The sequence below is a fragment of the Erinaceus europaeus genome, chromosome 13 (assembly GCF_950295315.1).
Source record: "Erinaceus europaeus chromosome 13, mEriEur2.1, whole genome shotgun sequence".
NCBI classification, from domain to species: domain Eukaryota; kingdom Metazoa; phylum Chordata; class Mammalia; order Eulipotyphla; family Erinaceidae; genus Erinaceus; species Erinaceus europaeus.
This window is the reverse complement of record NC_080174.1, coordinates 38,573,790-38,585,719: the sequence shown is the minus strand read 5'-3', so window position 1 is coordinate 38,585,719 and position 11,930 is coordinate 38,573,790. Positions and strand designations below refer to the sequence as shown.

The 11,930-nt window shown below is 42.8% G+C and overlaps 1 protein-coding gene across 1 annotated transcript; it reads left to right on the top strand.

Annotated features, from left to right (window-relative positions):
* The first annotated feature begins 1,163 nt into the window (after positions 1-1,163).
* On the top strand, positions 1,164-4,258 carry CNR2 (cannabinoid receptor 2). Its single transcript, XM_007522595.2, has one exon. It carries the CDS (start codon positions 1,286-1,288, stop codon positions 2,366-2,368), a length of 1,083 nt encoding a protein of 360 aa, XP_007522657.2. The 5' UTR covers positions 1,164-1,285; the 3' UTR covers positions 2,369-4,258.
* Positions 4,259-11,930: the final 7,672 nt, after the last annotated feature.

The window sequence follows — 11,930 nt, the reverse complement described above, 5'->3', positions numbered from 1 at the left end:
CTCTCTGTCCTATCCATGACAACATCAATAACAACAACCACAATAACTACAAGGGCAACCAAAGGGAATAAATAAAGAGATAAGTAAATATTCTTTAAAAAAGCAAAGCCAGCAGTATGAACATTTGAATATTATGTGTCAATTATGCCTCGATTTTTTAATGGGGAGAGGAGTGAAAGCCCAGTTTTTATTTCTAATTGTTTAATCATATTAAATGGTTTAAATATTTTTAATATTTATTTATTTATTTATTCCCTTTTGTTGCCCATGTTGTTTTACTGTTGTAGTTATTATTGCTGTTGTTATTGATGTCCTCGTTGTTGGATAGGACAGAGAGTAATGGAGAGAGGAGGGGAAGACAGAGAGGGGGAGAGAAAGATAGATACCTGCAGACCCGCTTCACTGCTTGTGAAGTGACTCCCGTGCAGGTAGGGAACTGGGGGCTCAAAGTGGAGTATTAAATGTTTTTATAATATATGCCCAACATTATATGAAATTCTTGAAATCTAATTCTGCTGATTTTTTTGTGATAATTTTTTTTCATGCTTCTTTAAGCACTTTGTAATTCTGCATTGTAAATTTAAACCCCACAGGTCTTATATATGGGAATTTTACCTTGGAGATTTCCCTTACTTTCGAAGAGAAGCCTTAAGATTAGTACATTTGAAAGCAAAAGGGCAAAAACTTGCTAAGCTACTTCTGCTTCTTGAATTCCCACATCCCTCTTCTAAGGTAACCAGTACAAACCAAGAACCTCACTAGACTAGAGAAAGGGCAAAAACGGAGCTGGGTGGTGGTGCACCTGGTTAAGTACACATAGTATTATGGGCAAAGACTGGAGTTTGAGCCCCTGCTCCCCACCTGAAGTGGGAATGCTTCACAAGTGATGAAGCAGATATGCAGGTGTCTCTCTTTATGTCTCCCTTTTTATCTTTCCCTGCCCTCTCAATTTCTCTCTTTGTCCTATTTAATAAAATAGGGGTGGGGGAAAAGAGAATAAAGAAAGGGGAAAATGGCCTCCAGGAGTGGTAGTGTATTCATAGTGCTGGCACCAAGCATCAGCAATAACCCCTGGAGGCAAATTAAGAGAGAGAGAGGGCAAAAAATAATGGAACAATATGCAAATTTCTGTCTCAACATCTGATCCATTCACACAGGTAAAGAAGGGTAAAGGACCAGTGACTGTGTGAGGCTATTATTGTGCTGGTTGAAAAAGACTCACTTATTTTCATTGTACTACAACAAAGGTCTTGGAAAGTCCAGTAGAAGCCAAGGGATCTACCTGATGGAGAGATGCTGGGTGATGGAAACAGCCAATGGCTCCAAAGATGGCTTGGATCTCAACCCCATGAAGGATTATATGATCCTGAGCAGTGCTCAGAAAATAGCCGTGGTGGTGCTGTGCACCCTTCTCGGCCTGCTAAGTGCCCTGGAGAACCTGGCTGTGCTCTACCTAATCTTGTCCTCTCATCGGCTCCGCAGGAAGCCCTCCTACCTGTACATAGGGAGCTTGGCTTGGGCTGACTTCCTGGCCAGTGTGATCTTTGCCTGCAATTTTGTAAATTTCCATGTCTTTCATGGTGTGGATTCCAAGGCTGTCTTTCTGCTGAAGATTGGCAGTGTGACCATGACCTTCACAGCCTCTGTGGGCAGCCTATTACTGACCGCCATTGACCGCTACCTCTGTCTGTGCTACCCATCCTCATACAAAGCCCTACTCACACGTGGGAGAGCACTGGTGACCCTGGGCATCATGTGGGTCCTCTCAGCATTGGTCTCCTACCTGCCCCTTATGGGATGGACCTGTTGTCCTCGTCCTTGTTCTGAGCTTTTCCCCCTGATCCCTGATGACTATCTGCTGGGCTGGCTTCTATTCATTGCCTTCCTCTTCTCTGGCATCATCTATACCTATGGACATGTCCTCTGGAAGGCCCATCAACATGTAGCCAGCTTGGCAGGGCACCAGGACAGACAGGTGCCAGGGATGGCCCGGATGAGACTGGATGTGAGGTTAACCAAAACCCTGGGGGTGGTGCTGGCTGTGCTCTTTCTGTGCTGGTTCCCAGTACTAGCCCTCATGGCCTACAGTTTGACCACCACTTTAAGTGACCAGATCAAGAAGGTCTTTGCCTTCTGCTCCTTGCTGTGCCTTGTCAACTCCATGGTAAACCCCATCATTTATGCCCTGCGGAGTGGGGAGATTCGCTCCTCCGCCCACCACTGCCTAGCTCATTGGAGGAAGCACCTGAGGGGGCTTGGCCCTGAAGGAACAGAAGAGGTTCCAAGGTCCTCCATCTCTGAGACAGAGGCTGATGCAAAAATCACCCACTGGCCAGACTCCAGAGGGCTATACAGCTCAGATTGCTGAGAAGTCTTCCACAGTTTAAACCAGACAAATCATAAATTGTTTCACTCTCTAGAGGAGAGAAAGCAGCTATGACAATCACATCTTACTTGAATGTGTTCCAGAGGCCTACATGGTCGGCTTTGTGACTAGTGGGTGTTGAGACTGTGCCCTGGAGGGTAGCCTGACCATGCCTGTCTGCACATCGCCTGTTGGATAACTAGACCCTGCAGAGAAGGCAAGAAGAGCAGGAGGCAAAGGACTTGGAACAGGCTCTGTGTTTATCAGGTCAGGAAAACCTTCCCAGCAAAATGATTTAGTGCCTACTTATTCCAGAGATCACAGGGACTAGATGAGCCTTCAGGCTCAACAATGAGTGATTCAAAGGAAACCTGAGAAGGATGAATTATTCTCCTGGGACCTCAGGGTACCAGGTGAGATGACCAGTCCACACTTGTTCCTGCTTAGCTGTTGGGGTCTCCTTTGGTCTGAAGCTATGACAGGCCTCACCTTCTGGTCATCTTTCCCCACGAACAACGAAGAACTCTAATGTCATGACGATCAAAGGTATTGGTTCACCTCTTTCAGAGGTAACTGATGAGCCTCCCATTCAGGGTATCTTGTGATTGGGACAATAATTCTCTCTAACACCCTGACTATCCCCATTCACAGCCATTATAGCCTGTTAGGTCTCTGAGGACTACAGAAATGACTGAGCTTGCTTAAGACACAGAAACTTTAGACAATTTTATTGACCCTGTGAAGTTAATATTTTGTGTAAATTTATTTTATTTTAATGAGAGAGATTCAGAGAGAATGACACAGAGAGAAAGACCAGAACACTGCTCAGTTCTGGTTTATGGTCATGCTGGGAATTGAGCCTGAGACCTCAGAGCCCCAGGCATGAAAATCTTTCATATAACTATTATGTCTCCCCAGTCCAGACCCTGTGAAGTTATGTTGGAGTCAGGTAGTGCCCTAGTCTAACCCAACTCCAAGAAAGAAAGGGAAAAAAACTATTCACAAAGATTTTATGAATCCCTAAATTGCTCCCAGTCAGCCTTCAATTCAATTTCTTGTTTCCTTCACACCTCTGTAGCATATAATAAATAGAGCAAGTGGGAATGGAGAAATCCTCTTACTATGTGCCAGGTACCAAGCAAGCAAGAATACAAGCCGAGGTTTTTGAAGATCCTAGAGGACTGGGATCAGGGAGGCTGGTTCGTACCAGAGGGTCTTATAACTGTAGACAAGAGAAATTGTTGGTGTCACAAGGACTGAAGATGAATACAAGTGTAATTATTTGAGGTCACAAATGGAATAAAAGAAAAATTAATGATTAAGCTAGTCTTGAGTTAATTATTGCAAGATGTCCACTAGTCATTCCCTCAATTACCCAGCTCACAAGCACAAGTCAGGCTCAGTGTTTGGTCCTGGAGATCCAGCCATAAAATGAGACATCACCTCTGCTTACTGAGCACACTTCCTATATTCTGGTGGGAAGAGTTAATAATAAACCTATGTGTCAACAACTATACTATAAACCATTAACTCCCACCCCAATAAAGTGGAGAAAGGGAAGAGAGAAAAAAAGAAAGAAAGGAAAAAAGAAAGAAAGAAAGAGAAAGAAAGAAGGAAGGAAGGAAGGAAGGAAGGAAGGAAGGAAGGAAGGAAGGAAGGAAGGAAGGAAGGAAAACTACTTGAGAAAGATGGGTGGTGGTGCACCTGGTTGAGCACACATATTACAGTGTGCAATGACTCGGGCTCAAGTCCCTGGTCCCCACCTGCAGGGGGAAAGCTTTGCGAGTGGTGAAGTAGTGCTGCAGGTGTCTCTCAGTCTCTCTCCCTCTCTATCACCCCTTTCCCTCTCAATTTCTGGCTGTCTATATCCAATAAATAAAGATAATAAAAAAATGTAAAAAGGAAAAGTTACTTGAGTTTGGACCTCACTGCTTTGAAGGAAAATTCAATATGATGTTCTCTCTTTCTATTTCTACCTGCCTCTATCTAAAACAAAAACAAGCAAACAATAATGACAATAGTTACAGTTGGTACAGTTAAGGAAATCATCAGGGTCATGTGGTAAGTAGTTTGTTTTGTTTTGTTTTTTTCCCAAGCCACTTCTTTTGACTCCAAAGTCTAGTGTAGTATAATTCTCCTTGGTTAGGAGTAGTGTTCTATTTCTATAACATCAGATTGCTGCAAATTTAACTCATAACTTTTTGTTTTATTTTAAGTATATATGGAGAGAGAGACACCAAAGCACTGTTCATTGCTGACTTATGGCGGTGTGGGGGGTTGAATTTGGAGCCTCGGGCATTAAAGCCTTTTTTCATAACCTTTATTTAATCCTCCCTACCTAAATCATTACTTTTCAACATATTTCATTTTACGATCCTATATTAATTTCCTACAACAAGTTTCCACAAACTTAGTAGTTTAAACCAGAATAAATTCATTTTCTCAACATTCTGAAAACCACAACTCCAAAATCCAGGTGCCAGTAGGGTCATGTTCTGGCTAAAGTTTCAAGAAGAGGATTCCTTAACTTCTGGGGGCTCCAAGTATTTCTTGGCTTTTAGCACCATAACTGCAACTTCTGCCTCTATCTCCACACTGCCCCACACCACCACACTTGTTCTCTGTTATTGGATTAGGACACACAATCCACCATGACTTCACCTTAATTAAACTAATCACATCTTGGTCTGGGAGGTGGCTCATTGGATAATCCATTGGACTCTCAAGCATGAGGTCCCAAGTTCAATCCCCTGCAGGACATGTACCAAAGCGATGTTTGGTTCTTTCTTTCTCTCTTCCTATCTTTCTCACTAATAAATAAAATATTTTAAAAATTAGTCAAATATGCAAAGACTTTATTGCCAAATAAGGTTACATTCAAAATTATAGATAAATATAAAAATGTGAGGAATATCATTCAAGGGGCCGGGTGGTGGCACACCTGGTTGACCACACATGTTATAATGTGCATGGACTGGGGTTCAAGCCCCTGGTTCCAACCTGCAGGGGGAAAGGTTTGCAAGTGGTGAAGAAGTACTGCAGGTGTCTCTCTTTGTCCCTCTCTATCACCCATTCTCATTTGATTTCTGGCTGTCTCTATACAATTAAGTAAAGACAACTTTTCTTAAATAAAAAATATTGTTCAGTCCAACATAACCCCCAAAGACAAAATCCACTCCTCTACTGCAACCATGAGCTGTGTTGTTGGTATGTTTCTAATTCTACTTCTAAAAACCCCTTCTGTTTCATTTGGTTTAAATCCCCCCTGCTTAACACTGTATTCTATTTACATAACCACTGCAGGGAATTGGTTCAATCCCCACTGGTTCATGATATGTTTTTGCTCTGCCCCCTCTCCTTGTCACACTCTGATTTTCACCAGTCACTTTTCTCTCCACCCTCTCTATGTCACATCCTGTTCACACCCTACTTGGGAAGTATATATAAAGACAACATTGTTCGTTTTAGTTTAGTTTTAGCTTAGCTCGGCTTAGATTGCGCTGCGTCCTGCATGAATAAAGAGATACTGCCTACAGCTCAACCATGAGTCCCTGGTTGTCTGCTACCCGCCTGTGAAGCCAGCCCGGCGAAAACAACACTGTGTTAAGTTGTTTTCTTTGTTTTCTTTTCCTGAGATCAGCTGCATGCTCACCCCTGGGTTTCTGCTCTTCAATAAGGTCTCAGCATAGTCTGAAGGGAGGGTGGTTAATATGTGTGGAACTAAACTGATTCCAGGGGCCAGGTGGTGGTGCACCTGGTTGAGTGCATGTATTATAGTGTGCAAGAACCCAGGTTTGAACCCCCGGTCCCCACCTGCAGGGGAAAAGCTTTACAAGTGGTGAAGCAGGGGTGCAAGTGTCTCTTTGTCTCTCTCCCTCTCTATCACCCCCCTCCCTCTTGATTTCTGGCTGTCTCTATCCAATAAATAAAGATAATAATAAATAAGTAAAATAAGAAACTGTTGTTTTTTTTTTTAAAAAATGATTCCAGAAAACTTTGTATTGAATTTTTGGGGAATTATTTTTTAATAAGAGACACACAGAGAGGGTGAACTAGACTACGACACCGAAGCTTCCTTCAGTGTAGTGGGGGTGGAGCAAGAACCTGGGTCACACACATGGCAAAGCAGCACACTATCCAAGTAAGCTCCAGGTGAAAACAATTTTTATTTTACCCCAGCTAGTTATTGTTGTTAAATGTTGACATTTATAGGACTATTCTAAAATAGAACCAGGCAGTCATTTCAGAGAGAGATCTCATTACAATGCTTCTGGTGTCCCCTTGCAACCCCCCTCCAAAAAAATTTTTATTTCAAGAAGTTATCAGAGAAATATCTTTTGGGGGATGGGTGGTGGTGCATCTGGTTGAGCGCACATGTTACAATGCACAAGGACCCAGGTTCAAGCCCCCGGTCCCCACCTGTGCTTTGTGAGTGGTGAAGCAGTGCTGCAGGTGTCACTCTGTCGCTCTTCCTCACTAATTCCCCCTTCCCTCTAGAATTATGGCTGTCTCTATCCAATAAATAAATAAAGATAATAAAAAAATTTAGGGAGTCCGGCGGTAGCACAGCGGGTTAAGTGCAGGTGGCGCAAAGCACAAGGACTGGTGTAAGGATCCCAGTTGGAGCCCCCAGCTCCCCACCTGCAGGGGAGTCACTTCACAAGCAGTAAAGCAGGTCTTCAGGTGTCTATCTTTCTCTCCCCCTCTCTGTCTTCCCCTCCTATCCAACAACGACAACATCAACAACAATAATAACTACAATAAAACAACAAGGGCAACAAAAGGGAATAAATAGATATATTTTTTTTAATTCTTTAAATTAAAAAAATCAAAAAATAAATAGCTTTTGAAACGTCATCTGGGTCACCAAGGTGGGTAGACTTTGCCAGAGGATAGTATTAGTAATGTGGACTAAAGAAGAGTTCTAGTGATAATGTCTTCTTCTCTGAGATACTGCAGAGCACTGCAGAGATCTGGAATCAACAATTGCAAAGCTTTTGTTTTGTTTTGTTTTGCTTGGGTTTTTGCTGTGAGGGGACATGCAGTAAGATCATGCAGAGGGATACACATACCTAAATGCGGCAAGATCATGCAGAGGGATCCACATACCTAAATGGACCCCTTTTGTTTTTGTAAGTTGCTAGAAGAAAAAACACGAGCTAAGTGCCTGGCTGCAGAGCTTTAGCCTCATTCCTCTAGAAGTATCCTTTAGGATAAGAGGTGCATGGCCATGGTCTTCACTTTTTCACACGCAGTGATAACATCTCACTCTAGATTAAAGGGTCATTTTGAAATTATATACAGCAATCCTCTATTATTATTAGCTGGACATTATTTATGGATATACTATAGACTTCAACCAAGATAGCTTCTTTATCTTTGTTCTGCTCATGTAGCCCATCTGCACAAACTGTGCATGAACTAGGACCAAACCATGAAGGGCCAGTCAGTCACCCAAACAAACCTGATGGCCATTTTACCTGGGTCCCAGTTCTCAGACTCCGGATAATGTCCTTCATTGTTGTTTTTGCAGTGTCAGGTCCTTGTGCTCCCAGTCCAAAGTTTTCATTATTTTCTTACTTCAGGTAAGAGAGATCATCAGTGGAACTTCCCCTCACAATGTTATGGTATTCCCAGGTGGTGCCAGGGGTTGAACCCCAGCTGTACACATAGCAAGCAAGGCTCATACCCTTTCTAGTAAGTTATCTACTGGCCCCTCTGAATAACTTCTTTTTTTCTTTTCTTTTCTTTCTTTCTTTGTTTCTTTTTTCTTTTGCCTCCAGGGTTATTGCTAGGGCTCAGTGTCCATACCATGAATCCACTAATCCTGGAAACCATTTTTCCCATTTTGTTGCCCTTGTGTGTTGGATAGTATGCCAGCTCCCCCTGCCTTCTGCTTAACCATATGCCTATATAGGGATAGATTTAATCCCATTCAAAGCTTTGGTCTATTTACATAAATCACTTTTACATTTACATAAAGCACCACACTCCCTCCAGGGCATTGGTGGTTTAGTGGTAGAATTCTCACCTGCTCCACCCCCTCTCCTTGTCACATCCTGATCCTCTCCTTGTCACACCCTGATCTTCCACCAGTCACTTTTCGCTCCACCTCTCTATATCACATCCTGTTTCCACCCTACTTGGAGAGTATAAAAACAGCTGCTCTTCTGATTAAAGACACTTAGAAATTGCTTTCCGGATCCGAGAGTTCCAGAGTAAATCTCCTGCGAAGTTAGTGCTGCACGAGTTCCTGATCCCTCTCCCACGCAGCAGCCTAGATCGGCTCCAGTTGAGTTCTCTCCAGCCCAGAGAGCACTAGCTCGGGAAGAAGTACCCTCAGGCTATCCGGGCACTTGTGGTTACCCTTGTTGTAGTTGCCACTGTTATTGTTGTTATAGCTGTTGTTGTTGGATAGGACAGAGAGAGATGGAGAGAGAGATGAGGGGAAGACAGAGAGAGGGAGAGAAAGAGAGACACCTGCAGACCTGCTTCACCACTTGTGAAGCGACCCCCACTGCAGGTGGGGAGCCAGGAGCTCGAATAAGGATCCTTAAGCTGACCCTTGCACTTTGCACCATATGCTCTTAACCGGTTGTGATACTGCCCAGCCCCCTGAATAACTTCTTAATAAATTTCTACTTTAATATATGTATCTACCTATGTTAATAGCAGCACAATTTGTAATAGCCAAAACCTGGATGCAGCCTCAGTGTCCAACAACAGATGAGTGGCTGAGGAAGTTGCGGTGTACATACATAATGAAATATTACTTAGCTATTACAAATGATGAATTCACTTTCTTCACCTTATTTTGGATGAAGCTTGAAGGAATCATGTTAAGTGAGATAAGCCAGAAATAGAAGAATGAATATGGGGTGATCTCACTCACAGATTGAAGTTGAAGAATAACAGCAGAGGCCAGGTGGTGGCACACCTGGTTAAGTGCACACATAACAATGTGCAAGGACCCAGGTTCAAGTGCCAGGTCCCCACCTGCAGAGGGAAAACAGAGCTGCAGGTGTCTCTCTGTCTCTTTCCCTCTCTATCTTCCCCTCCCTTCTCAATTTCTCTCTGTCTCTATCTAATAATAAAATAAAATAAAAGATTAAAAATAAATAATAATAAATACTTTTTTAAAAGAAAAAATAAGAAAAGTAAGAACAGAAGGGAAACAAATAGTAGAACTTGGACTGGATTTGGTGTATTGCACCAAATTAAACAATTCTGGGGCTGGGGGGAGTGTTCAGGTCCTGGAATATGATGGTGAAGGAGGACGTAGGTGAGGGAGTTAGAGTGTTATGTGGGAAACTGAGAAACGTTACACAAGTACCAACTACTGTATTTTACTGTTGTTTGTAAAGCATTAATCCTCCAATAAAGAAAAAAAAGAAAAGAACATGATTATGTATTATTAAAACTTTATTTGTATATTCAAAAAATTCTACTTTATTAAACATTTTAAAAGATTTATTTGGGGGCCAGGTGGTGGTGCAGAGAGTTAAGCACACATGGTGTGAAGCGCAAGGACCAGCGTAAGGATCCTAGTTCAAGCCCCCAGCTCCCAAAATGCAGGGGAGTCACTTCACAAGCGGTGAAGCAGGTCTGCAGATATCTATCTTTCTCTCCCCCTCTCTGTCTTCCTCTCCTCTCTCAATTTCTCTCTGTCCTATCCAACCATAACAATAACAACAACAATAAGGGCAACAAAAATGGGGAAAAAATGGCCTCCAGGAGCAGTGGCTCCAGGCAACCTGGATTTCTACCCTAACAGCTCTTATATTCACAGGGATACCTCAGGCTATTCTGCTTAGGAGTGTGGGGGTGGGTGCAGCACCAGCAACCTCTGATTGCCAGGACACAAGGGAAATATGAAGTGTGGCTATTTAATAATTTTATCTCAAAGATTTACAAGTGACCAGACCACCAAACTAATGACACATTCCTTGAGACAGGACCCTTCCAGTCCAAAAAACAGCCAAGTGTCAAAGCCTCCTCTTGTCAGATCGACAGTCAAAGGACTTGGCCCCCTTCCCCCCACTACATTTTTAAAGCCCTGAGCCTCAACCTGAGTACAAGATTTTTTTTTGAGACATGAATGTGCTATCTTCTCAGGTTTGACTAGATCGTGATTGAAATCTTCTTTTCTTTTGCCAAATTTTGTCTCTCAGTTAACTAACCTTCTGAGCAGCAAGCAATTTGAACCTTCAGTTGAGCAATGCTGCTACTCTAAAAGTTCTTCCTTGCTGACCTATGTATGATATTGTTTTTCCAATTAGATAATAGGTCCTCTGAACTGTCTTTGAATTCCAAAGCAAGTTCAGTATTGGGCAAAATGGTCACATCAATAGATCTGGGGAATAACACAGTGATTTATGCAACAGATTTTACATGACTGAGGCTCTGAGCTTGAAAATTTGACGCCCAATATCAATGATAAGCAAAAACTTAGCAGTGCTCTAGTCAAAACAAAACAGGGCGGGGCAGGGGCCACGTGGTGGGGCACCTGGTTGAGCTCACATGCTAACAGTGCTCAAGGACCCAGGTTCAAGCCCCCAGTCCCCACCTGCATGGGGAAAGCTTCACGAGTGATGAAGCTGGGCTGCAGGTGTCTCTCTGTCTCTCTCCCTCTCTGTCTTCCCCTTCCCTCTCCATTTCTGGCTGTCTCTAATAAATATTAATAAAAAATATAAAAAACAAGAGGGGGAAAATCATACCTACTCTTCTTTCAACACTCATTTTTTCCCTCCCCTCTCTGCCCTAATAATGCTTCCCCCATACCATCCCTCTATCCTGTAGTTTCAGTCAGGCTTATTGTATCTGTGCTTTTGTCCTGGTTCATTTCTCCAATGTTTTTTCTTGGTTTAACCATTGTAGTGATGTGTTATGAGGTCCTTCTCTCAGTACTATTCAATCCACTAATCACACTTGCTTGGATTGACTTGTGTCTACATAAGGTACTTAAAGATTTCACAGTTATGGAAATTAACAGTTGTTTCAATGTTGTCTCAATCCTTGAGGTAAAGCACAGTGGCAGTTAAACTCTTTTTTGTTGTTGTTGTTCTTTATCTTTCCTGTAGGCTATGGGAGCCTATGGGCCTTTTTTTTTTTTTTTAAAACTATAAGCAGATCTTTTAATTACTCACTACAACCCTAGAGATAAAAATGAGGTGGGGGGAGAGATAGCACAGTAGTTACGCAAAGAGCCTTCCACGCCCCAATGGTCCAAAGCCCCATGCCCAATTCAGCTGCTCTGGCAGCAGTTAGAACTAAGAAGGGCAGCAGTCCTTGGCCCTGTGAGTTTCTTTTTTTTAATATTTTTATATTTATTTATTTATTTGCCCTTTTGTTGCCCTTGTTGTTTAACATTGTTGTGGTAATTGATGTCTTTGTTGTTGGATAGGACAGACAGAAATGGAGAGAGGAGGGGAAGACAGAGAGGGGGAGAGAAAGATAGACACCTGCAGACCTGCTTCACCGCCTGTGAAGAGACTCTCCTGCAGGTGGGGAGCTGGGGGCTCGAACTGGGATCCTTGCACTTTGTGCCACGTGCGCTTAACCCACT

Coding starts and splice junctions, on each gene's coding strand:
- CNR2 (XM_007522595.2), top strand. CDS start 1,286: ATGGAGAGATGCTGGGTGATGGAAACAGCCAATGGCTCCAAAGATGGC.